This window comes from Leuresthes tenuis, unplaced genomic scaffold (assembly GCF_036924035.1).
Source record: "Leuresthes tenuis unplaced genomic scaffold, fLeuTen1.0.hap1 SCAF_20, whole genome shotgun sequence".
NCBI lineage: Eukaryota > Metazoa > Chordata > Actinopteri > Atheriniformes > Atherinopsidae > Leuresthes > Leuresthes tenuis.
The window spans coordinates 19995049-20022511 of NW_027325374.1; the positions used below are offsets into that span (position 1 = coordinate 19995049).

Sequence of the window (27463 nt, forward strand, 5' to 3'; positions counted from 1 at the left end):
TCTGGGCCTCTTTGTTTTGCTGTGACCCACGCTCACATTTTTTTTTGTGCAAATGATGTGAAAATATTACATTTTCAGCTAGTTCAGACAGATGGGTATGAGACCTTTGTGATATCTCATTAACCCCAATGACAACTGAACTTATTCCTACAATTTCAGCTCATTAGAGGTTTGAGCTTGCTAAATGTGCAAATTTGTGGACTAACTTTCTGTATGTTTAAAGTTGACTATGTAAAACTCAGAGTCAAATAAAAAAAAAACCATATATTATTGTAAACAAGCTACACATATTTATGTATACATACATACAATATGTTCGACATATCTTCATAGACTCCATGTGGATACAAAGTGGGCACCTAGTCAGAGGCCCACTTTAGTCAAAGTACACACACACCCTCATACACTAACTTGATTTTGCTATTGTTGTGGTGAATCACCATTGGTCCCTTGTTGTATCACAATTGAATGCCTAGCCTTAAACCTAACCATGACCTAATTCTAACCTTAACCATAAAGCCAAGTTTTGATCCTCCATTTAAACATGTTGGGCCCACCATTTGGTCACCTACAAACATTTTGGACCCCAAAAGGATAGTGCGCTCCTTGTTTTTGAGCCCAATGAATTTAGAAAAACAAGTGCTCACACACACACTTGTTAGAACGTTGCTTTGAATTCCATTCATTGTGTACAACTTAAGCAAAAAAACAGATCTTATGCTAATCATCACAGTCAATATTCAACTCTAACCTTAACCTAACTTCAGTTTTCACCTCAGAAATTCTTCTCTACTTTATTAAGACCAAACTTTGGTCCCCATATGGACAACTGGTCCCAACAACATGAGTGATTATAAAAGCAAAGGTTCTAATGAGGTACAAAAAACAGGTATACACATAAACACACACTCATCAACAATATACAATCTAACATCACAATTATCATCCGTTATTATTTATTTTAGCACAAGCTCAGTGGTGTATTCATAGAACACATGTACAGTGCTTAAAAGATTGATTGACCCAATCAAATGCAGGAGAAAAAAGTCTGTTATTTTGTATTCAAATGTAATGTAGGGCACTGGATGAAGAAAACTCATAAGTCACAGTCACTGACGTTACCACCTTCAACAGGAAGTGATGACTTCCGGCTGCTGGGTGATAGTACATCGAAATACATCGCACACATGCAGTTTCCCCATATCTCACACGCAGAACACATCAGCTCACCAGTTTGGAGTTTGGTTATCAGATATCAGCATCATTATGTCACATCAAAGTGAGAACACCAGCACTGGAGAGAATCTACTGCAAACACCTGAGCAAGTAAGAACTACAACTCGAACATATTGATGTGTTAATAATGTTTCGCTTTGTGTTTGATTTCGGATCTCTGCTCGTTACAAATGATGTAGCTTACATGGCAATGTAGTGATAACAAAACTGATAAAAGCTTCAAATATGTCCTCTTAGGTTTTGAAAGACTCTTTGGTTTTTTCGGGTCAGTATTTGTTCACAGACCTTCAGACTTTCAGCTCTTATTTCCTTTGTGAATCGTAGTTGCAACAGTGTTCAAAACTGTAACCAAACGTTGAGTCACTGTCTCGAAAGGTATATTTCAAGATCCAGTGACTATGATTCACATTCCGATGTATATTTAGGTCAGATGATGTATAATGGAGCATGTTTTACACAACAGACAGTTTATTTGTGTAAACTGTGTATTGCTACTTTTTGCCAACTCATTTGGGGTAGAATGCTCTTTCCAAAGTTAAACTCGCATGTGTTAAACACAGTGTGTCTTTGTGTAGTTTTAGTACAGTCCTGTTTTATGCAAACAAACTAAAAATGCTGCCTCTGTTTGGGTAGGCAGGGGATGAGGTGTATTTGCATAGTTATTTTGAGAATGCGTGATTCCCTTTCAGGTGATTTTTCTGTCGAATATCGAGTGGGTTGTTGCTGTCTTCAAGTCAATTTCCTTATCAGCAATAGAGGAAGTTCCGCACACACTCAGGCCTTATCAGAAACAAAGAAACAACTTGTATTTTTTCTTATGCAAAGTGATGATGTTTTTGCAGAGGATAATCTGGTAGTGAAGGCTGATAGTGACATTAAGCCTTTGAATTCTTGGTTGTCTCCATTTAACTTTTTCTAAGCGATTTCTACTTTAACAGTTTCTCTGTATTTAAACAAGTACCATTGTCATCTGTTTTCCAGGAACCTGGTTTGCCAAGACTTAAGCAGGTAAATAATATCATCTGCTGGCTGTCACCCTGCATTTTCAAATACTATTCTTGCTGTATTATGTATAACATTTGACTGAATAAGCCAAACTAATGTATTTTAGAGTTTTATCAACACACAAAACACAAATAGCAGAATAGAACTCAATACAAAGTACAGCTAAGCCTGACTGCAGCGTTTTTAGCTTGCATATATATGGATCAAAACAAGGTATGGAGTAACTTTCGACTGACAAACAAATCAACAGCATTGTTAAAATTCATCCTGCGGAGGACATAAATGTCTAAAATAGCATTGTATGTCAACCATTCCAAAAGCCAAAATTTGTTAGGGAAAGTAAATAATCACCAAAGTCACGATGATACATTACCTTGGAACAATGTTTGTCAAAATGTACAAAAATATATGAGCTAATCCAGTAGATGTGGAGGTATATTACTGGACTTTATGGCAACCTATCCAATAGCAGTTGAGACTTTTTGTTAGAAATTCATACTGTCTGGATTCTATCTGAATATGAAGGAAAGTCGGGTACGAAAGTCATTAGGCTATATCCTCCCTGGTCAATATGGTAATATTTGTCAAGTTGCAGTCAGGCCAAAAATGGTAAATGGACTGTACTTATATAGCGCTTCTCTAGTCTAGCTGACCACTCAAAGCACTTCTAACATTACATGCCACATTCACCCATTCACACACACTCACGTACAGCACGTCTTAACGTCTATACATAACTACGTGCTTTCTAACCATTCAGGGATCCATTGGTAGGGTTCAGTGTCTTGCCCACAGATGCTTTGACATGTAGCCTGGGGAAGCTGGAGTTGAACTATTAACCTTCTGATTGATGGGTGACTGCTCTTCCTCCTGAGCTGCAGCCGCCCATCTGTAATCTGTAATCATCTGTAATTATGCAAGTGACCCACAATTGCTTCAGTTAGTCAGGTCTAAGTTCACCATTATGGTCCCAAAACATGAGGTCAGCAGACTAACTGGATCCATGGAGCTCAGACTGTGAAAAGAGTGGTTCAGGGAGCATGAGAAATCATCTTCACACATGGATTAGCCACCATAGAGTCCAACTCTAAACCCCAATGAAAATCTTTGGGATGCACGAGAAAAGTCTTTCAGCACGTTCAAACTGTTCCATCACTGTGTCAGTGGAAACTTTAGGGGATCTCCAAATCCATCACAACAACATCTTGAGACAGCTAATGGCAAAAACATTGAAAAGTCAGTTGATGTCAAACTGAGCACCTAGAACATTCATGCTAATCGCTGTTTCTTCAAAGTAAAACATATCCTACACTTAATGAAAATCAGTGGGGGTCAATAGCTGTTTAAAAGATAGAAAAGATTTTCTCAAACCTGGAAATCTATAACATGGTTTAGAAAATGTTCTGCATTTATTTGGCATATTGTATAGACGTATTGTAGTAAATGGTTTCTAGCATGTTAATGGAATGGCATTTTAAGTGTATGTTTTGTGATGACAGTTATTTAATATTTCTTTGTCTCTCACTAGTTTTCACCTGCCCATCCACGTAAACTCGGGTTGACGAGGAAATGGAAAAAGGTGGGCGATGCTCCATGAGTAATTTAATGCCTCTCATTTAATCTGTCAATATCTAAGATTAGCATCTGTTTTAAATAGAGTCATGACAAACTGTTTGTTTGTTTGTTAGGATTTTAAAGAGGATGGTAATCCAGAGGAGAAAGCACGTAGACACAAGGAGCTGGAGGTATCTTCATTCAATTGTTATACGTTATTTAAATGGCGTTTTTACAATGACACACTCACACTTTCTGTTCTGTTCAAAGCTGAATCCTCTATATAAGGAGCTGCTATACACCATTGCCCATAAGATGGGTAAACCGTCGTCAGATGAGGTTTTCACAGACAGCCAGCTTCACCAGTATATTCAGGAGGTAAACTTCTCATCTTAGCATGCAACAGCAGCTTTTGTGTTGGCGTATGACCGATTACAGACATTCTCGTCTCATCTTGTTCTATCGACCAGGCTTTCACTATGACAGAATCAGAGCACAGCAGCCTGATGGAGAAAGTACAGAACACAGAGGTGAGAAAGGAAGTTAGCAAATATTTTCCAATAATGCACCACTCAAGACCCCAACATCCATTTATAGATTTCCACCACCTTTTCTGTGGCAGAAACTAAATGGAGAATGCAAAGTACACTCAGATTAGTATGTTTGAGAATCTGACTAATATCTGACCCAAACAGCCCCCAGTATACTGTCTGATGGCCACAGTGAAGGAAGCCAAGGGAATTCTGGGAAAAGACGTCAGTGGTGAGTTCTTGCTTCCGGTCCGCAGTGCAAGAGTTTGTCTAAGAGCAGGATTTTCAGCTAGTTTCTGTATGATTTAGGGGTAGAATCAAAGATAGAAATTATGTACAGTGTAGTGTAATTTTTCATTTTGTTACCAATTGACTTTTTAAAAAAGGGAAATCAGGTGACAAGACCTTGATCATATTGATGTATGACTTGACTTTCCTTTGCTTTTTTGAAACAGTACCAGTTCTCCTTTTGAGTGTTTAGAGCATATTGGAGAACTTACCATAGGTTTCTGTGGATTTCAGCTGTAGTAGAGACTTAGCATATAACACCAAACTGACTAAGTGTTGGGAGTAGACTGTCTTCTGCAGAACTTCTTTTGTCATGATTCTTTGAGCATGAATCCCAATGACTTTCTGGTCCTCACACTTTTCCATCTTTCAAGTGTCCTCTTATTTGAATATCTGACCATTTCTTCAAATGGAAATGTTTAAAATGGTCATTTGTTTAAATCTTCTAACATTGACTTCAAAGATTTTTAATAAAAACTGTTTTTAACAAGTCATCATGTTTTGTATAGAAGAAAATGGGGAATTTTTTTGTTAGAAACTGCCATCGAGGAAGAGGCGGAAAGGTATTGGTGCCAAGGATATTAGATGTCTAAATTTTTTCATGATTTTCATATCATGGGGTTTAAACACTAATAGGGAATTCAAGCTGTCAACTCAAGCTGTCTGTGTGTGTGCAAACTGATTGGGACCTTGCAGAGAAGCAACAGGTTTCTATACTTATTAGTCTTCGAGTCAGCTGTGCCGACATTTCCTATGCATGGTGACATAATCAGTCCACGGTATATTGTAAATGTCTGGATAATATCAGTTCTCTTGCAAGCAGCTAATACCCTCGTTCTTGTGCTGCTTATCGTCTTTGTCGAGTATGTTGTCTTTCTAAATGGAGACTGCATAGTAGGGCTGAGCGATTTTATCGAAACTTTATTGAAAAGTCAGACGTTACAATTAGTGAAAACACAGAACATTAGCATAATACAAAACAATTCCAGGGGGGTCACATTATACAAAACAGTGATAAATTAGTTAATAAAAATGTTATATAAAGTGCATAGCTCAGAGGTTTTGATGGCTTTTCTGTTTGTAGAATGTAGGATTGTTGTAATGTATTGTTTGAGCTCCTTCTCAAAAATGAAAAAAGATTGTTTGTGATTAGAGAATTTGGATTTGTGTATACGGTACTTAGCAAGTAAAACAAGCAGGTTAATGATGTAATATTCACAACATAAACATGAGACTGTGTATGCTGAAGACACGTTTGTGACATGTTTGTTTGTTTCCGTTTGTCTGGCGGTGTTGTCCTTCCGGTTCAAAGGACGGACCACCAGTAAAATCAGCGACGATTCATGTCAAATCACACTGTCCCTTTTAAAATGTTTCAGAAAATTATGTGCATTAAATCGCATCGTATCAAATCATGTAAAAACGTATTGAATCGTTGGCTGAATGCCGTGTATCGTATCATGAGAGTAGTGTATCGCTACAGCCCTACTGCATAGTGCACTCAGTCCTTGAAGTTGACGCAGAGGGACTCCTCATCCTCGCAGACTGTTGAGGATGACAACATTTTTGTCAAACGGGCCTCAAGGTCATGCAGACTCGTAAAGCATGAATTCCCTTTAATGGGTCAGCTTCAGTGAGCCACTAGAAGGATTATAAGTTCCCAGTCTAGTTTACATATTGCAGAGATAAACAGAAAAAATGCCCCCCTCCTAGAAAACTGGGTTAAAATTGCTATCCAACTGTTAATTGAGGTAAACTGGAGGTAACTAAAATTGAGGTTAAAGTGCTTTGAAAGTGGTTCTTCAAAAAGTGACTTCTCTGTGTTCTACAATAGGTTTTAGTGACCCATACTGCCTATTGACGATACTAGAAGATGAAGAGGAGAATAGGACACGCCGCTCCAGAGCCAAACCGTGTAAATTTGTTGTAAAAGATGCTGTATCAAATGACAAAATATATCAAACTGGGATAAAGAAGCAGACCCTGAACCCAATTTGGAACCAAACCTTCATACTGTGAGTCACAATTTGTGATATTTCCCAATAAATCAAATTGAAATGAGTGTTCCTCATCATTTTTACTATTTCAGAGAGTTTGGAGACATTGGTGGTGCCAGCTTCCATCTTGAGATGTGGTGAGAACACAGACAGCTTCCACTGTTTCTGCACTGAATTAACTTTTTTTGCATTCATATTATTGTCCTTTTCTGTTGCAGGGACAAAGATGAAGATGTGTCACTCACTCAGAAACTAGAGGAAATCAAGACCAACTTTAACAGTTTAAGAAGGTATTGTGTGTCTCCGTTTGACATAAGCACTGAAGAATTTGACCAAACAGAGCTGTCAAATTGTTCTTTTATTCATTTAGGATGATTAAGGACGCCAAAAAGGAGAAAGGCACAGATGACTTTTTGGGACATGTTGTTTTGAAACTACAGGTAGTAAATTTTCTTTGTTTATGTATATTATTTTATCATTTTCTGATTGTCCAATCTAATATTACACCGTGTCTTAATGGTATAGGATCTCCACTGCACTGAGGACAACTGGTACAATCTGGAGCCCCAAACAGAGACGTACCCTGACCGCGGCCGGTGCCACCTCATTCTCAAGTTCATCCACAAAGCCGTAAAAGAATTCCCTCTGATACCCATTCTGTCGCAGTTTACTGTTACAATGGATTGAGAAAGACACATCAATGAAAAAGCTTCTGTGTTTAGATTTATGCCACATGTAAAGTACTTTCGAGAAGTCTTAAGACCCCCTCATTTCTTCATATATTTCCAGGACAAAGGGAAATAGGTGCAGCATTTTGTTTCTAAAAATGTACAATCATAAATCGAATACAGCAAAGAAGGCAAAAACAGAGTTTGTACAATTCTAACGGGCTTGAAAGTCAATATTTGGTATGGAGCATCTTTATTTTTCAACACAGGCTGAACACACTTAGAGAAGCTTTCTGTCATTTCTTTAAGCAGTCTTCAGGAATAGTTCTCCAGGCTTCTTGAAGGACATCCCAAAGCTCTTCTTTGGATGTCGGCTGCCTTTTGTTCCGTTCTCTGTCAGATGATCCCACACTGCTTCAATGATGTTCTGGGGAGGCTCTGGGGAGGATTCATACCTCCATAAGACCTGTTCTCACTGATTTTCAGTCCACTTCTTGTGTCATTTGGCATAGCTCAGCCTTTTCTCCCTGTTTCCCTTCCTGAAAAATGGCTTCTTGACAGCCTCCCTTCCACGGAGACCATTTCTGATGAGGCTTCAGTGAGCAGTAGCTGGATCAACTGTAGAGTCAGATGCATCTCTCAGGTCCTTTGTCAGGTCTTTGCTGGATTTTTTCCCCTCTCTTAAGGGCATTATTTTTAGACACTGTTCATCAACTGTAGGTGGCTTTTTTTAGTCCTGCCACTTCTTCTTTTGTCTTCCACTTGTCCAGTTCCCTAAAACTTTTAAGGACACACGGCACATCATGCTGGAATATGGCAAGTTCTTTGAATTAATAGCTCTTTCTAACCATTTTGGTGCAAACATACTGTTTGATGTCATTCAAACTGTGATGGCATTTTTTATAGATTTTAACAAATGGCGTGTGTTTGCAACAGGCTACCAGTAAAAATTGAAATGAAGATTTAAAAAAGATATGAAAGATACAACTTAGAACTGGTTCTTTGCAAAGGTGCCTGTTATATATAGACAAAACACTGATTAATCCTTTGATTTATGTGCCTTTTTTTATACTTGAATGATTCAAAACAAAAAACACTTTCCTCTGAAAAAGGTCAGGTGGAATTACTGGACTGAAATTAGTGAAAAAAGCAGCCAGTTCAAACAAAACTAAATAAAACATGGGGAACTATTGCTCAAGACCACTTTAAAGGATTACAAGAAAGTCTGGCTGCTTGAAAGCGAAGTATGAAGAAATGGGAAAAGATTATTGCGCAGTACTGTACTGTATGTTCAAGTAAGAGAGACAAACATTGGGATTGGTTCTAGGACAAGGACATGGAGTGTGGCACAAGTGTCTCTACATCTGGTAAGAGTTGGTAACAGTTATCAGACTGGGTATGTTTTGTGTGACTGACAGAGAGACGGGACGCTGAGTGCTGGCCGCAATGCTTACATCAACTACTGTGGGATTCTGCAGCAGTTTGTCCAGGCTTATATCTCCAAGCAGCAGGTGAAAGAAAAGTGTCCTTTCATTCCTGTCTAAATCTCCTACTTTGTCTCCCTTTTCATTAACCCATGGTCTCGCTGTGTCTCTCTCAGAGTACTGCTCCGTGGAAAGGTGCGTTGTGTGGCGAGGCTCAGACTCTGCTTGAACTCTACGCAACACAGAATGACCTCTCACCTTTTTTGCAAGACTTGGCGTAAGGATCTTGTTTTCATTTTTAAGACTTACAGCTCTTTGCACCAAGTGTGCTCATGTTTGGCATAACACAAGACTAGTTCTGAAACCGGTCCCATATATATGTATACATACATAAATATATATATATATATACCATGGTGTATGCTAACATGAGATGTCTTGCTTTAGAATTCAACAAGCTTCACATTGTATTGCACTTTCAACCATATTTCCCAGTCTTGTGTCATCACTGTGATGTGTGTGAGCAATGTGTTATGTGTCTCTTCTGAATAAGTGTGAATGTTTTTACCGCTAACAGGAAGTGGGTGGCTTATAGTAAGCTGTACCAGAGCTTAGAAGTGGACTCGTCGGTGCTGTTCCAGCAGCTCACCAGCATAGAGTACCACTGGCATCAGCAGGAGCTGCCCTTCCAACAGGTAGAAGTGCTCAAAGCATAACTCTGTAGTACAATCATTTTCATAGCCTCTGGTTATAGTTGTGTTTTTGGTTTCGACCCTTGTCTTTTGTCTGCTTTACTTCCTGTTTCATTTTTAAATAATTTTCTTTAGTTTGTTCCTGTTAACTTTGATCTCTGCCCCGTTTACTTCACACCTGGTCTCAGTTGATTGCCATCACCTGTTGTTCATTTGTGATAACTTCCCTCCAGGTTTTCTTTATCCTTGGCCAGATACTCCTCTAAACAGCCTGTTATGTTGTTGCTCTTTCTGAACTTTTGTGTGGATTTAAAGTCCTTCCTCTGTGTCGTTCTAATCTTGTTTTCTGACTTCGCCCAGGTTTGTGTCTGTTTTTAGATTCTCTGCTTTGACAGTGCCTTTGGTTTTATCGTTGTTACATAAAAATTCATGAGATTCTTCACCTCCCTGTTTGCTTCCTGTTGACTCTTGTTTGGATTCTCCTGTTATCAACTTTAACATGTTTTAAATTTTTGGCTGCTTTTTTTTACTTTCAATTAACAGCATTTTAAAGGCAAATATTATAGGTTTTTAACTTGGCTATTTACCATGCAACAGATTATTTTCCATTTAGAACATTTGGTCTTTTCAGAACATAAGATCCAATGACTGCTCACTCCATCACAAAAAACTGGTCAAATTAGCTCCACCTCACATCTCCACAAGTCAAAACTATGATTACATGTTATTTTACTAATGGTAATATATATACATTATGAATAGAGAGGAGCTTTGATTTTTGGAATACTGCATTCTGAGAGTTTTGACTCCTTATGTTTTAAAAGTCGTGTTTTTTAATACAAATGTTCCTTGTAAGTCAGTAGTATTGTTGCTTTGAAGAAAAGGATCTGAGTACTTCCTCACGCTGCTGCTCACAGCATATTGCAACCTTACTGAACTTAAAACCTTTCAATCTCTATAGTTTGTTTAAAAGCTTATTTTTCCTTTGTCAGATAGTTGTATGTAGCAAATACATTTGCATAAAACTGATGGCTCTCACTATCCAGATTTTCCTGGTCCATTAATGAAAATATTCAGAGGAAACCAAAAATAGTTTTCAGATGAATATTGAGAAAGGTGTTGCATTCTGTTACTAGAAACAGGAACTTGGGGATTCTCTTCACGGTTTCCTGCAATATGGTTTGTGTCTGGTGGCCAAATACAGAGACATTTTCCCACCAACTCCTATTGCTACTCCAAAACTACACACTCTGCTCAGGTACCCATCATTATAAACCTTTGAACAATTGCTGGCAGAACTGTGGCAAGTGAGGATAAAGTTTATTAGTGACTGTACTTTTTTTCAGGATCTTGGTTCAGATCTGTAAGACTCAGGCATTTCAGAAACTGAACCCAGCTAACTTTGAACTTCATGATGAGGTCATCGATGCCATACAGGTCAGTCATCATTGTCATGGCATTATACCCAGCAGTATTTATGGTTTATCATAGGTAATTTATTACTTATAGTATGACTTTTATATCAGACAGGTACAGAGGAATGGTTTACCATCAAAAAGGGTTTGCATCAGCCAATGACTAAGGTAAAGTACATCATGAAAGCCTAAACATACTACTTGGAAATTCAGCTTACATGGTTTCTCCATTTTTATTTGCGACAATGTCATGTTATTTCTACGCTTTGCTGACATACAGGACCTGACAGAGATTGGAAGCGCCCTCTCCAGTTTGATCATGGAGGTGCAGGAAGACATAAAGCACAATAAAGATGTCTGGAATCGAGTGTTTGTCAGGTACCTTTAAAGATTTCCGGTATAAGTGAATCTCCCACATGAAGGACACTGTCACTTGTCAAACAGAGGTGCATCTAAAAAAAAAATGCATCCAGGTGTTGATATCGTGTATACTGAGTAATAATTGATGTTACTGGTTATACTTCAGCTGATCGTGGGTTTCAGTGCATGGGTAGGCTTTGGTTAAAGGAACGTTCTTGTAATTTTCACAATAAAAACCTATTTGAATGAGTTTCTAATAACGCGTTTCTTTCCTCGTTTCAACAGTGCTGTCCAAGTTGATGTGTTCACTGTTGTCTATCAGAGGTTTGACTCTCTGGTAAGTGGCAAATGAGTTAGCTGAGATCCCAGGAATGTCTGATTCTCTGAGGAGATTTCTTTGAAAAGAATTCTGTCTCACCTTACCACATTTCCACTCATCTTTTCTCTTTCACAGCTTGCGAAGGAAGTAAAGGAAACCATATCCTTAATAGAAGGTCAAATGGAACAGCATCTAGCCAAAAGTTTGTTCCCCATTTATCTGAGCCTGCAGGCCATCCACAAAGACAAGGCTTTCTTACAGAAAAGGTCAGAATTCATCACACTCATTTCACTACAACACTGGGACAGTAGCTGTCAGCCTTTTTTCTCTGAAGCAGCATAAGCTCAAATAACATTTCACTGACCCCATCCTTAACGTACCAGATGTATTAAACCGATGATTAAAACGTGTATATTAAATCATACTGCATAAAATGAATATTGGTATTGATGCAATATGTCTGTTTATTCAAGTTAACCCTACTGTTATCAGTACTCTGGAGTTGTACAGGTGATCATTCAAAAAGGAAAACAAGCTAAAAATATGGCAGGAAGAGTAGACCAGCACTGGGCAGGTCTGTAGACAAGCACCTAAGACGAAAAATCTGATGGCAAAGTGAACCCTAAGAGGCCAAGGGAGGAGGCCATAAACCAAGCTAGAAGCTCTCAGGGAGTTGAGTGGGAAATGGGACAAGTATAAGACTGGAAACATGAGGTCATCCAGGTCTTGACTGTTGCAACGAGGACAGTGTCGCTCTCAGGAACGAGAGAGATTATTTGAGATGACTTCAGAATGGAAAAGGTGCTAATTTAATGATAATCCCTGCGGCAACTGACTCGTACACAGTCGCAAAAATAGAAGGGAAATCGACCAACTCAACTTCAAAAGCAGCCTTGTTATCAGTCGACTCTGGAGCGGGAAAAGCTCAGACCAGCACAGAAACAGTTTCTGCAGATTGAGAATTACTTCAAAATGTTGTCTCCTGTGATATCCCTACCAAGCACACATTAAAGCGCAGAAAATAATGGTTGAGAAGGAAAAGGACTGTTTTATACTTTCTAGCAACGAGGCATGACTGTAACCCATTGCACAAAGGATTTCTGCAAACTTTGAGATCAGACATGTAGCAATGGGGGACTGGCAGAAACGAGCTGCAGACTGGTGCATGAGCCTTTAAGATGGCTTGTCAGATTAATGTTTTCTGCTGTAGTGTGTCAAGTTTTCTATCGAAAACACTGTAAGTGTGTGGGAGCTGAGTAGACCAATTGCTGTAGTCCCATTCTTGTGTGAAAATGGATTTTGGATTCTTCAGTTTGGGGACTTCTTTGCCATACTCAAAAGATGACTGGTCTGGATTTCAGTCAGGCTGGTGGTAGAATGTGGTTTGATATTTTCTCAAGATAAACAAAGACTGAAGTCGAAATCATCTGATGGCAACATATGTTGCTCCAAAATCTGTATACTTTTTTGCATAAATGATGCTTTGATTGATGTGAAAGTTAATCATGCCATGACTCCTTTTCTCATAAGCATCCTGGATTTCTAAAAAGAATTTCAAATTATGATTCATCAGGCAACAGGATATTTTTCTACGTCGTCTTGGTGTATTGTTTGTAAAGTCCATCAGTTCTGAATCTCATTCACACGTTTTTCTTTGCACTGTAACATTGAGTTTAATGTTGATTTTCAGCCTCGTCCCTACTGTGTTGAGATTTGTATACAGATTTATCCATAGTCTCTAATCTTTTAGCAATATTATGTACTTTTTCTTAATTTGATGACTTTGCATCTTTACTCTGGGCTGACAGGATTCTGACATAAACAAAAATAGCATTTTCTATATAACCATTAAAAAAGGAAATCTAAGGAGTCATCGGTATTTGTAGAGGTGGGTGAACAGAGCTCAAACTAAAGTGAAAAAATATATAGTTAAAAAAGAAAACTTGAGTGAGGGAAAAACACAGACTAAAGACATAAGAGCAGATGGTCAGACAAAGATGGGAACAACTATGCAAATATAAAGGTGGAAATGGGATAAATAGTATTCTACTAAATTCCAAAAATGTTGGGATACTGTGTGTATAACAAAAAATATATAAATATAATATATATATATACCAATAATAAAAAATAGAATAATTCAATGATTTACAAATCTCGCAAATCAAAATAGAGAAATAAAAAATGTAGTGAAAGTGAGACGTGACCATTCGGTGAAAAATATTGGCTTATCCTGAATTTGATGGCTGCAATACATCTAAAAAAAAAAAAAAAAAAAAAAAAAAAAAAAAGCTGGAACAGGGGACACAAAAAGCTGGAAAACTAAGTGGTACTAAATAGAAGCAGCTGCAGAAGCATGATGCAACTACTTAGCTTCACTGGCAGCAGGTCACTTACATGATTGGACATTAGGAGCACCTTACAGAGACAAAGTGCCCATTCAAAAATGGACAGCATTTTTAAAAAATATTGTTTCTAAACCTAGAATTACAAAAAACTTCAAATATTCCATTATCTACAGTACATATATCAAAAGATTTAGAGAATCGAGAGACATCTCAAGGGACACGGCCTACAGTCTATATTGGATTCTCTTCAAGCCCTCTGGTGGCTCTACATTAAAAACGGACATGATTCTGACATGTAATCCCTGCTTGGGCACAGGAACCTTTTCAAAAATCATTGTTTGGGAACACAGCCATATGTGAACATGATCCAGAAACGCTGCCATCTTCACTGGGCCAAAGCTCATTTAAAATGGTCTGAGGCAAAATTTAAAACGCTTCTCTGGTCAGATGAATCTAAATTTGAAATTCTTTTTGGACATTGCATCCTTTGGATCAAAGGGGAGAGAGATGATTAATTATCGGCACAGTTTAAAAGCTAACATCTTAGATGTGTGGGTATGGAGGTGCATTAGTGCCTGTGGCGCTGTCAACTTGCACACCTTTTGGTATTGGGGTTGTATACAGAGGAAGTGGGGAAAAAAAAAAGGAACATAAAGCAAAAACATCATCAAACTCAAAGACCATGACAAATTCACCACAATCCTAACTGAATATGTAAGTAATGTAACATTGAGTTTTACTTTTCAGGGGATTACTCGAGCTGACAAACTTCCACGAGGGCTTCAGAGAGGCTTTGCCATACTGGCTCAATCAGGCGTTCAGCACTACACAAGACAGGGTGGAGAGGGCTGTGCAGGTGGACCAGGTAACGAGGTTTCACACTGGGCCAGCTATCCGCAAGTAGCAATGCGATCATATGACTGAAACTCTTCTCCTCTCAGCTCCAGCCCCTGCAGATGCCAATAAAACACAGTTCCTCAGCAGTGGACCTGGTTGCATGTATCCAGCCTATCTGCCAGCTGTGGGAACAGCTGTCCTGGCCTGACCCCGAGGAGGCCTTCATGCTCATGGTCAAACTCACTGAGGTACTGTAATCTGTCACTAAAAACCATTTTAATCAGATGCTACAGGTCAAGTTATGAGTGTGGGAGGGCTGGTCTTTAACTTTGCTACATGTGTGTTTTCAGGATGTGTGTAAGATTGTGGTGGGCTACTGTCACCTTCTGAAGGACAGGGTCAGGGTGCTGTCTGAGAACTCGGACCATGGCAGCGCCATTAACATGGTAAATACACTTTTTTTCTGTATCCTTCTCATGCTGTATTTCCAGCGTGTTTCTAAAGTCTCTCCTCCCTCCGAAGCTGTGTGTGGTTGTGAACGACCTGGAGTACTTGCGGTCTGTGCTGAACCAGCTTCCTACACAGCTGAACTGGGCAGGGCTTCGGGATCGGACTCAAAATGTCATAGGGGAAAGCCAGTTCCACAACACGCTGCCTTCGCAGCTTCAGCAAGCTCAGAGCATCCTCGGCAGAGAGATCCGATCAGCATTAGACACTCTTGGAAAAAAGGTATCAAAAAAGACGAGGGATGATTAATTAGTTGTTTTTGAATGAAAAAGAAACTCTCTATAGAACTAGTTTACACATGTTAATTCTTCATGATATGTTTGTCTCCCCAGTTAAACAGAGACATTGAGACTCATGTCAGAAACATGTCAACCAGGCGGAGGATTCCCTCCAAGTCCACAGAGGATGTAAGCGATCATAATTGCCAGTTTCTAAAAACACACACACACACACTTCTGTAAGTTTCATGTCCAGCCTCTTCTCTGTTGTTAGGCTGCAGCCCCTCTTATGCGGTACCTAGAGCAAGAGCTGCAGTACATGAATGAAAACTTGGTCCAAGAGAACTTCAACAGGTGCTGAGCAAACTTAAATTGGCATGTGATATCCAAAAATTCTTCTTTTATTTCTGATGATCCATTTTTTTTGGCGACTCCAGGTCAAGATGACATTGTGCTACTTTTTCTCTCTCCTGTGCCCAGTCTTCTGACTCCTCTGTGGAATAACTCAGTGAAAATCCTCTACCAGGTGGCATCTCAGCATTCACAGCAGGAGGGGCTCATGGTGTTCTGCCAAAGACTGCTGTATACGCTGCAGGTTGGTCCAAAGCCATATGGTTCACTTGACTTCTATGGCAGAACATTGAGCACAAAGATGTCTTCTCAATCAACTTTGGTGACATAGAAAAAGTCGTCCAACTCCAGCTGAAAGTGACAGATGACATTTTGTGCCTGTTCAAAATCAAATGGATTGTTATCCTGTGCGTCAGGCAAAAAAAATTAAAAATTCTATTCATACCAGCTGTGAATGGAAGTCAAGAGTTGCCTTGCTTGCCATCATTTATCTGGATGCCATTATCTCAATATCACAAGATAACAAAGCCTGTTTTTTTTCGTGTGGTAACAAATTAATCTAATTTTTGAGAAATCTGCCTTTTATTTTTGTTTGAGATCATAACATGTATCAATCTGTCGTTTCTCGAGATCTCAAGATGATTGTGGTGAGCTTGAAAATTAGGGGGTCCAATATTTCCTCATTCATTGCTGCTGTCATGGCAGTTGAGAAAGATCTATTACTTTAACTCAAAGCATGCATGTGTCATTCTGTTTGCTGCACTGAGTTTAGTAAATGCCAGAGCTTGAACACAGTGATGTCTGAGGGCAAAGATAAGATTTTGACCAACCCCTACTATGCTTTAGTCTAGCTGCTCTTGAGGCAATCCCACTATTTATGGTGATGGGAAAACTTTTCAAGGCCAAACTAACAAAGTATATTACCTGTTATCTCAACAAAATAATATTTATTTCAAGATAATGACACAAATAACCTATTATTACTGCATAATGAGCTTTAAACAGTTGCCTTATGTTCAAGTGTACTTGCACAATTAGTATTGGATACTGGCCCATGGCTATTTTGAAGTATCGTGATATTTGCTGAAATTAATCTGCTAAAGGTTCATTACATCCACTGGTCGGCAACTGTAAAGCTGACTAACGTATTTAATTTAATCGTTTGCATAAGAAAATGAAGAATTTACCGTAGGGGCCACAGCTCCATGCTAAGTTTTGTGTTGTGTGAATTTCAGTGCCTTGAACAGTGCTTTAATGCTGAGGGAAATGGACTTCCTCTGGATACACTCCACTCTGATGAATACAAGGTGAGTGATTGTGGACGCCAACACCCAATCCACTTAATAAGGAGGAGATCCGTCAGGAGATTAGAAAGAATATAGAAAAAGAAATTAACTTACGCCTATTTGTTCAGATTCTGAAGGCCCATCTAACTCACAACTCCCTGAGCAACCAACAGCTTGTGGAGAAGTTCCTTGACAGAAAAATGTGGGAGCAGGTGAGTTCAAAAGAAAACACTTCTCAGACTTCTGAAATCTCCTGCTTTGCCTTGACTTTTTTGTTTATTCTGTTTCTACTATTTGCATAACAGAAAGTGTACAGTGGAGAAAAATATGGTGCAGTAACCCTCCTCACATCCTACAGACGGTCTGACCAAAGACTGCGGGTTGAGGTTCTAAATGCAGTCAACCTCTTACCAATGGACTCCAATGGTAAGACCAGGCAGAACTTTCACAATTTGTTTTAATGATAGAGATCCAGAACAGGGTCCTGTGAGAACTTCTCCTGTGTCACTTATTGTTTTGATGTTTGTCAGGGCTCAGTGACCCGTTTGTGCACCTGTGTCTGGAGCCTAACCACATCTTTCCTGAGGTGGAGCCTCGCTACACTCAGATCAAAAGCTGTGATCTCAATCCTCTCTTTGACGAGTCCTTTGATTTGTAAGTTGTTGCTCCTCTGATTGTCAACATTCTCAGTTTCCACGCCAATATATTGCTTTGTCGTACTATCAAAGGCAACACTTTTCTCTGCTGTGGTTCCACGATGGTGGAAAGAGCTACTAAACCTTACCCTCTCCACCTTCAATAATGTTTTGAAGAGTTAAAGGTCCTCTTCTTCTTACCCTCAAACATGTCTAAAGCTTACCTAGTTTGCACTTCTTCGCCCATTCTACTTCTTTGTCTGCTAAATAGATTTAGTCGTAGCGATTATAACAGTAATTGAAGACTTAACATTATACCACATTGGTAAGTCCCTTTGGATAAAAGTGTCTGCTCAGTATTGACCACGTTGATCTGCTTTCTACATTACAGCCTGGTTTCCCTGGATCAGTGCCAGGCTTCAGGGGCTTGCCTGGTGGTCACGGTTCTGGACCACGACACCTTGAGCTCGGATGACTTTGAGGGAGAGGCCTTCCTGGCCCTAAAGGCCATTCCAGGAGTTTCTGGACCAAAAGAAGGAGAGGAACTCAGCTCACTACCAGACGCCATCCCCGCTCAAATACGTCTGCCTCTGATCCACCCTAAACCCAATGGTATGATATTCAGTGGGTTTTGACATGTGAGGTCAAGAGAATGAATCAGGACATGGCGTAATACCTTGATATAGGTCAAAAGTGATCCGCGGGGCCACTATTAACCATCCGTTCTCACCAGTGTCACTTGTCTATAGTATTCCTGTGCTTACATGCTGTCTAGCCTGAGGTTTGTAGTGAAGGGATTATTATAGTACAATGAAACTCAAAATTATTCTTACCCATGCCAGAAATTGCTGGAAAAACCATTATTTGCCATCACGGCAATCAAACTGTTCTTATAATTGCTAACAATGGTCTGATCTCTAGATAACCAAGGTTGGAGGGCGTCCTTGCCAGCAGTCTGGTCGAGAACTAAACTGTCTTTGGCCTAAAGATACTTTTCTGATTTACTTGAAATTACAAAGATCCCTGAGGTCACCTGGGATAGGTTCACTCAGACAAAAATCACACATATTAAAGTCTGACTACCAAAACTAGATAAACTGGCGGGGGCGGGGGGGTGGTGTTGAGCTGAATTATTCCTGCATGTGTACACTCCACTAGACTCAAAGTGGCCAAGGTGCTCTGGGAAATGCTCCACAATTCCCGCTCCCTGTCTTTACTCACGGATATAAAGAAAGCAAACTGTACAGCATGCATGATGTGTGCAGAGTTGTAAAGTCAATTTCACAGCTCTACATGGTCCTAATTTGTTGTTAGCTGACTTGTTGGTCTTTTACATATTAAGTTAACTGGGAAAATCCCAGTACAAATAAACTGAAAGTGACCATATTGTCACCCTAGTGCCAGCACATACCTCAGTTAATAAATCGATTTCCGATCTCTGTGCATGTGTACCTAGACAAAGTAGGGGAATCCAACTGCAATCTAAGTCCTCTCCAGTTCATAACCTGTGGAGAGAACTTCAACAAGTTCTTTTAAGTCTTCCAGTCACAGAGAGATCAACATATGAATGGGTTGGGTCCTAAATCTGAACAGGGATATGGACGCGTAAAATAACTCTTTGACTCCTGTGATTGTATATGAACCCCATACCCTTGGGTGCTTGGGTATTTCTTGGGAAGTAGTTTAACTGCCAAAACCAAGTCACCAGAACCATTGTCTAACATTAAATTTGCTTACCAACTCATGTTTACGTAACCTTATTTGTATATGTACAGTTGATACCAACTCATTTTGGCTAAGGATTCCACAGAAATGTAATCAGGCACTTTTTGTGGTTTTTTTTTCCCCAGTGGACAGCATCCTGAGGTTGCTGGAGTCCAGGAGAGGAGAGCGGGAGGTGCAGGCTTTTGTGAAGAAGCGACGACAGCGAGAGAAACAGTCCCGGGAGGGTATTCAACCGTAACAAAGATGCAGAGACGCGTTCTTCCTCCAAAAATATACAATTTGTTTTAATGATCAGTACCAAAAAGAAAGAAAGAAAATGCACTCAGAAGGAAACACTGGTGTTGCATGAGTTGTGTGTGGACAGTATGCTGAGCATGAGTTTACCAAAAGACCATCACAGTGAGCATCACTTTCACACCTGAATTTAAACAGTTACATATTTGTATGCTTCCTGATACTTTGTCTAATCAGTGCAAGAAATGAGTATAACATCACTTAACTATGTGTCTGCATATATAATATATATGATATATATTATATACATTTGAGTCACTGAAATGTCAAAGATTACAACAAATGTAAAAATGTTGGTAGAGAAATCTGTCGGATGTTGTTCTAAAAATAGCAATGGGCCATTTTTTTTTTCTCACAAGAAAGCACGTCTGATTTAACATGAGGTGTTGCAGTAAAAATCCTAAAATAACGGAAACTCAAAATCTTCACAAGTCAACTAAGTGTTTTTGCTTTGATTGTGTTTTCCTCCAGTTTTATACAGAGAAACATTAGAGAAAACCTGAGTGTTTTAAGTTCTAACAAATGTTAAATTTTTTTCACTTCAACAATTAACTGTTTAAATTTCCTTTGCTAAAGCTATGAAGGAAAAAAAAAATCTAAATTAAACAACTAATTCAAAGTAACGTGGAAAAGTGCTACCAGCACAGTCATGTGATGGACTCTTTTTGGCTGAAGCGATACAGGATCATCATCTGGATGAGACTGAATATGCCCTTTAAGTGTTTTCAGAGTAAATTCTCTTTTTTTTTCTCCTTTTTTTTTTTTTAAAGATGGCTCAACACCTTGAAAATAAAAATGTAAAAACTGACGATCTGTTGCATCATCCATTCATTAGCTTTTTTAGAACTTAACAACAATCGTCGCAGGAGGCGCAGAAACAAATGTTTTTCTGACTGTTCAAAGTCCAAATGAAAGAGAAATGTTCTGGAGCGTCAAGAATTAAAAATTCAAAGTGGACCTGTTTAATTCTCAGCAAATCGCTAAACTATCCAGGGGGATAGATGACGCTCCAGTGAAAATATTGTCTGTAGAGTGAGATTGAGAGAGTGAGAACAGCAGGTCTTTAAGTCATTTCCAAAACTTGAAGATCAGGGCTACAGAACAGTGTAGCTGGTCAATAGCAATAACTACTAAAACACATGGTGTTTCAGGCTAACACTGGCACCATTATTAATAATAAATTCCACATTAAGAGATTTTCCTTGGTGAATAACTCGTTAAGCTGCTCATCTATCTGTTAATGTCATTTTTTTAAAAGAACACAACCGAATCAGTGCTTGTGTTGTTACCATTATACGATTTGCTTTTCAACTGGCGGTGAGGATCCAAATGCTGGTATCTGTGGAATCAGGGCTGACTGGTCTGGAATCTGTACCGGTCCCAAACAGTTTTTTCTTTTTTTTAGGTCAAGAGAGCTGCTGCTCCAGGGTCTGTCCAGGGCAGAGCGGGCACTCTGTGGAGTTGGAGCAGCTCTCGCACTGTAGTCCGTGGCCACAGGGCAGCGACACTGAGCCCTGCTCGCCACATGTAACGCAGCACTGTCTCTGCTTCCTGTACACCACCTTCGTGAACACAAGACACAGTTTCAATCTCTTGAACTGGACTACTGTGGATGATTTCACGAGGAACATTTTCAACATTTCACCAGTAAACAAAAATGTCTTATCTAGAATTATAAAATGATTCAAGAGACGAGTCACTATTGCCTGTGTATGAAACTTAATTTACTGGAGTGGTGTCTAATACCAGTTGAGATCCATGAAGTATTTGTGTAGCAGTTTCCACATTGGCTTAACATTTCCATGAAACTGCAACACACCAAAAACTCAAACTCAAAACTATTAACTGACACATTTTTTGAGTTTTTAGTGACCAGGATTAGAAAAGAAACCCACCTTAAAGGGCAGCAATAACAGCTTGATTATGTTATTCTGTACTTCTTTGAGGTGAGCCAGTCAATATCATCTTTGTTCACTAACTAAAGGAGAAAGGTAAAAAGCTGCCTTCAGTCACTTTGATGCCTACTGGTGCAAACCAGATACCTATGTCATGACTGACCTTTGGTGATGACCTTATTAGAGCCTTTCTGTGGCAGTTTAAGTGGGGAAGGAATGGAATTCCTTTTTTTAATGATACAAATTAAACCTCAAAACTCTTTAACATTCAATACAAGTCCGCTAAAACACTGCTGTGACTGTTAATGTACTCTGAAGAAGACTCTTTAATCAAATGTAAATCATGTTAGGTGCAGAACTTTTACCTGTTCCACAGCATGTAAGCAGCTGCAGAGCTGAGCCTTTAAACTAAGGACTGACTCCAGTGGCAGTCGGTGTAGTAGCTGGAGTTGATGCAGTGCAAGGTGGGGATTGTCTCCGCTCCGTAAGCTCTCCACCGCCTCCTGCAGGAGAGAAACCTGTCTCTGTGCGTCCTCCTCAGCCTGCCTGGCTCTCTCTGCTTCCATGGCTAACCGTGTTGCATTTGCACGGGACTCCGCTGCATCTGCTTTGAGCGCAGCCCACGACTGTAAGAGGAAGCAGGCAGGACACATATCCACTTAAAAATTAAATTAATTTCCTCCGTGTTTGTAGAATGGGTTTAACTTACAGGTCACTGGACTAAAGAAACACAGCCATGTCTCAGACATGCACACACATGCTCCACTACCTACCTACCTGAGCTGTGTGCCTCCAGCTGTGACCCCATTGTTTCAGTGCCCTGTGAGCGTCCTCCAGCTCCTGTTTGAGCCTGGAAGTATCTGCACAGGGACCCGAGGGCATTAGGGCGGGGGGTGTACCAGGTGAACCCTGGGCTGACGGGAAGTGCTCCCAGATATTTGTGCTCATTCCATTCAGTCCTACAAAGAGCGCAATACATATGAGTAAATCTATCATTTCTATCAAATCTATCATAATCTATCATTTCTCTAAACACCACCACTTGAACCCAAATCCACCTAAAGAGCTATGAGATGGTCCCAGGAAGGTGCTTTCTGATTGGCCAGGCTGTGGCAGGTGAGTAGAGAAGAAAGGTGAAGTGTGTGGCCTGACTGGGGGTGACGGTGAAGGGGAGCTGAAAGGAGCGGAGCTGCTAAAAGATCCCGGAATGTTGACTGGGGCAGAACTCTGCAGCTGGCTGCCTCCTATGAAAGCAAAGACAGAAGCTCCTTATTATCTGCACATGCATGTGCATACTGCACACATATTCACTGTGGACTGTAGTTTGGACATGTTTGCATGCTTTGAATTACCGAGCATAACTCCAACACTGGGCAGAGCGGAGCTGCTCTCCAAGCTTCTCTCCAACGCTGACACACCAAAATCATTCAAGTCGAGATCATCCAGGGCTGATTCTATCACACAATGACACCACATTTTTACAGATCTCCCATTGATTACAACTTTTCTTGTGATTAAAGCTTTAAATGTGGATTCTGGGATTTTTTTTTTTTTACTTCTTACATACCAACAACTGACTCCACGGTCTCACTGGTGGGGTAGAAGGGCAGGGCATTGGCGTTCATGCCTGAGGACATGTTGGATCCTGGCGGTCCGAGGGTGGCGGGGCTGGGCGGTGTGGCGGCCAGACTGGAGGGGATGCTGGAGGATAGACTCAAAGGGCTGCCGACCGGCAGGAACACCAACAAGTCCTTGAGAGGAAATGATGTGTCTTTATTTTATATTTGTGTACATGCACCAAATAAGCATTACTGATAAGTAATGCTGGATAGTGGTATGATTGCCACCTTCCGTGTGGGAGACCTGGGTTCAAATCCCCTGCATGAAAGGTACTACCTCCAGTTGGGGTCCTTAGGCAAGAGCCCCTTACCCTATCTGCCTACATGTAAGTCGCTTTGGATAAAAGCGTCTGCCAAATGCATAAACATAAGTGAAATAAGTAAACCAGGGGAGGGTATGTGGAATTTTACATACAACAGATTAAAAAAAGAGCTGGGACATGAAGAGTTTAAGGGTGGGAGTGATTGTACCTGCTTGCTTTGTGTTGATGAAATGTCTCGACTGCGCTGCTCGAGTGCGAAACTCCTGTGTTTGGCCTGAATTCACAACAAAAACAACCGTTTAGTTACTGCAATGTCATTCGACGTGTGCTTTTATTGAATTTTATCAATGTCTCTTGTTCTCACCTGATCTTCCCGCTCGAATCCAGGTGCCCTGCCGTACCCTCCCTCTCCTGCCCAAGGAGACAGAGGCTCTGCTCCCCCACCAACATCCTCACACAGAGATAAAATGTTACCCAGCAGCCCTTGCTCTGCTATACGGGATACTGCAGAAAGGGAGAAAGGGTCTGACAGAGACCCAGGCCCCATGTTGTGACCGCCGGGGCTCGGAGAAGCTTCCTGGCCAAGAAGAGGGTCTGGAGGTCTTGGGGGTGGAGGGGAGCTAGGGTCGGGGAATGATGGTTCCTCTGGAACAAAGGGCTCTGGGGGAGATTTTAAAAAAGTTAAATAAATATGACAATGTTTTAACATAAAATGAATCAATGGATGTCTGTTGAGAAGTGAACAGAGATGTTTTGTGGGGACTCACTCTCCACATGAGCGAAGGCACAGAAGGGTCCTCTGGGACAGCTGCCGCACTGCTGCATGTCATTACACTTGGTGGATTTATAAATCTGGAACAAAAGAAACACGTTGAGGTTCATCTGCAGTGATTTTCGGTCACATTTCCATGAGATGGAAACAGCAACGAACAAACCTCTGGGTGGAACTGCTGCTCTGTTCTTGTGTGGCAGTACTGACACCCCTCTGCTCCCTCACATTTACTTGGATCTCCCCATTCTTCGCTCTGTTTCACCGCTGGACACGGCAATGCTCTGCGGAGCCGAGGACAAAAGAAGATGTTTCAAACACAACAGGAATCCACAGAAAAAAACACAGTGATGCAGCATGGCAAAAACGCGGCACCTGTATTTGTGCTTGTGCGGGCTGCGCCTCCGGTCTTTGCTGTTGTGGTAATATGGGCAAGCGTAACCTTGACGGCACAGGCGAGGAGGTTTCTTACAGAGCTCTGTCTTGTAGTGGGACAGCACATAGTTGTGTTCTGAAGAAAGAGGAGACCACGAAATGGGAAACATTTAAATACCGTGCTCCCTTTTGTTGGCCAAATTGAGGGAAGTTTTCAGTCTGGATGTGTCTAGAAGCGCTGCTGAACAGATTTACCTTGCCAGCGTGGTTCATCACTCAGGATCTTCTCAATCAGGGCTGTGCTTGCCGCCTGTCCTGACTGCCCGTCTCCACCACCCCCCTCCGGGGCCCCCGAGCTGCCTTGAGACTCCATCACCTGCATTTCTCTGTGTAGAAAAAAAAAGGGGACAAAAGAAAATCAGCAAAAACAGGGGAGGCAGATGTGTAACATGTAACATGATGGGCAAAAATGGTCTGGCTGCATGTTTAACTTAAGCTTAACTTTGTGCACCTAATATCATAAACGGGGCTGCGCAGGTCATGTGATCCATGAGCAAAGGCACAGTGGGAGCCATTCTTGCTGCAGTGGCCTTTTGCATCCGTTTCATGGATACACGATCCAGTCTTGTAGTAGCGGAGGTGGTATCTCCGCTCTGTGTCACCTGCTGTTCGATGTAGAAATGGACATCTGGAACAGACACAAATCATACTCAAGACACACTAACAAACAAATATTAAAGATTTTTAAAGCACAGATGGTTCACACTATAAACTCAGGCTGCAGCTGGGAAGCATATCCACTGGGAATCACCCCGTGTTTATATAATGTGAGAAAATATGAAAAATACTTTCCAGAAAAGTCACTTTTCCCAAAGAAATGCTTTAAAACTGTTTGCTTTGTTTGACTGGGAGACCAAAACCAAACTCAGTCCACTTTACATCAGCAAGAAACTAACAAAGACAACATCCAAGAGGCTGGAACCACTAAAGTTTTGGCACTTTTGCAGGAAATGCAAGAAGGTAAGTTAAACCAGGTATAGTTCACACTTTACAAACCACACAGTAGTTCATTAGCATAGTAAAAAGACAACACAGTCTTTTATGTGCGATGTCTTTGTGTGTAAATGGAAACAATGAGCTATCAGCTCAGCACAGAGTGGCTGAACAGATGCTAATGCCACATGTGACGATTATGCATGAGGCGCAACTCTCCCAACATAGGACATCCTGAACCACTACCTCATCGTCTTTCAACTGCATGCAAAAAAGCCCTTTGTCTTGCTCTGACCAGCACGTTCCTGTGATCTGTAACAGCAATCCCAGATTAAAATGTAAAAGACTTGTAAAAGAACAAGGATGATGGTCCGGGCAAGACATGTAAGAAAGATCGTTAAAGCAGCTGCTAGAAACCAAAACAGATTTAAGGTCTCAAAAAAAAAAAAAAATGCAAGTCTTACATTTGCCCAGTTTTGCAATTCAGAACCAAAGTAACTTTTCTTTAAAGTGAAATTGATAAGTTTCTCTTTTGATCAATGTATATCGAGGGGATCCCACGTAAACATGATGTTAAAAAGTTTTGTGAACAACACTGAAGCCTCAGTTCAACTCACTCGTCTCCATCTGGGCAGGTGCCTGTCCCCTCATCGTATTTGGTGCAGTAAACATCTGGGCTGTAGTTGAAGGTTCCATCCCGCCTACGGATGGGCCTGCGGCGCCGCTGGTTCAGGAAATGCCAGTGGAAACAGGAAAAAGGCCTGTGTTGTGTACATTTATGTTGTACGAACAGGGGACACTGCTCAGTTCTGAACTCCTTGAGATATCTGAAAGAGAGGGAGGCAACTATAAAGCCTGGAATACATGTCTATTCAGTTCTATCACTTCTTTACAAACAAGACACAAAGTGATTTTTCATAAAGTGACTAGTTGCTTTTTTTTGCAGGTGTGGTGGAGGTCACACCCTCTGTCTAACCCATAACTTTTAGTATCTGCTGTCAAACCATTGTCCTAGGTTTTACTATATCGTGTAACTACACAAACTGTTTACAAAAGTGACAAACACCATCAGTCTCGATAGTCAAAACTATGTTATTTTACATAGTTTGCAAGAAATGGTTAGTTAGTGGGCAACGTTAGGCCTCTTCTACAAGACCTGTTTAAATAAAAAAGTTCATCACGCTGAACACCATTGTTTAGTTTATTATAAACATAGCAAAGTTTGTTACGCATACATTTAGTCTAATACAATTTAACTGTTGTTTTGTGAGTGCAACTACACGTGAGGTTGTGTACACTCAGCTAGCTAATCCAGCTATCCAACTATAGCTACGTACGTGTAATGTTGAGGTTTCTCGGGCTGTACGTTCAACACGGTTGCGGGAGAGGTCGAGCCCCCTGCGGGCGAAGACGAAGAGGACGAGGAGGGTCCCCCGGTAGTCGTCGCTGCCGAAGATGACGGGGGCTGTGGATGTGTTTTAGACATTTTACCAGTTTAAAGCCTAACAACAAATAGCTTGTTTTTAGCTTACTGGCTAGCTATTCTTGTTAGCTTCCAAATCCGCATTCTCCAACTATGTGCGCTTGCGCAAGGCAAGAGGAAGTAGTGCAATCAGGGACAATCAGATACGACACGGAACTATGGGACATGAAGTTAAATCATAGCAACACAAATATTTGTGTAAGGCATACGTCATTTACAGGATTAGATAATGCACTAAGTTAGCGCCATATGTATCGTGTCTGTAAAACATGATAAACGCAGAAAAATAAGCAATGATTATGGTCTACATTTACGTTTTTTTTACTCGTTAATCTCATTGGTTGTGCCGCAATTACTTTAGTGGATGAGCCAATGGG

General features: G+C 40.5%; 2 protein-coding genes across 3 annotated transcripts; one reads left to right on the plus strand and one right to left on the minus strand.

Moving 5' to 3' along the window:
- Window positions 1–1187: 1187 nt before the first annotated feature.
- On the plus strand, window positions 1188–20446 carry unc13d (unc-13 homolog D (C. elegans)). Its single transcript, XM_072373494.1, has 34 exons — window positions 1188–1326; window positions 2218–2244; window positions 3770–3820; window positions 3930–3986; window positions 4066–4173; window positions 4266–4325; window positions 4491–4557; window positions 6448–6628; window positions 6703–6747; window positions 6829–6900; window positions 6981–7050; window positions 7136–7240; window positions 8697–8789; window positions 8879–8979; window positions 9280–9397; window positions 10531–10652; window positions 10741–10831; window positions 10921–10977; window positions 11090–11187; window positions 11455–11506; window positions 11624–11754; window positions 14584–14701; window positions 14778–14921; window positions 15024–15119; window positions 15196–15402; window positions 15513–15587; window positions 15673–15752; window positions 15879–15993; window positions 16985–17056; window positions 17164–17247; window positions 17341–17461; window positions 17566–17689; window positions 18062–18282; window positions 19521–20446. The coding sequence occupies exons 1-34, from the start codon at window positions 1267–1269 to the stop codon at window positions 19631–19633; spliced, it is 3336 nt and encodes a 1111-aa protein (XP_072229595.1). The 5' UTR covers window positions 1188–1266; the 3' UTR covers window positions 19634–20446.
- Window positions 20432–27447, minus strand: unk (unk zinc finger). Of its 2 annotated transcripts, XM_072373486.1 has the most exons (15): window positions 26941–27447; window positions 26221–26430; window positions 25122–25298; window positions 24866–24996; window positions 24611–24746; window positions 24402–24519; window positions 24234–24318; window positions 23831–24126; window positions 23675–23740; window positions 23152–23335; window positions 22937–23038; window positions 22643–22828; window positions 22362–22543; window positions 21950–22210; window positions 20432–21251 (listed from the first exon to the last, which is right to left on the minus strand). In XM_072373486.1, the coding sequence occupies exons 1-15, from the start codon at window positions 27087–27089 to the stop codon at window positions 21096–21098; spliced, it is 2439 nt and encodes an 812-aa protein (XP_072229587.1). In that variant the 5' UTR covers window positions 27090–27447; the 3' UTR covers window positions 20432–21095. The 2 variants fall into 2 exon arrangements, with proteins under 2 accessions (XP_072229587.1, XP_072229588.1); XM_072373487.1 differs by lacking the exon at window positions 20432–21251 and having other exon boundaries at window positions 21985–22210; window positions 22358–22543.
- Between the last annotated feature and the right edge of the window lie 16 nt (window positions 27448–27463).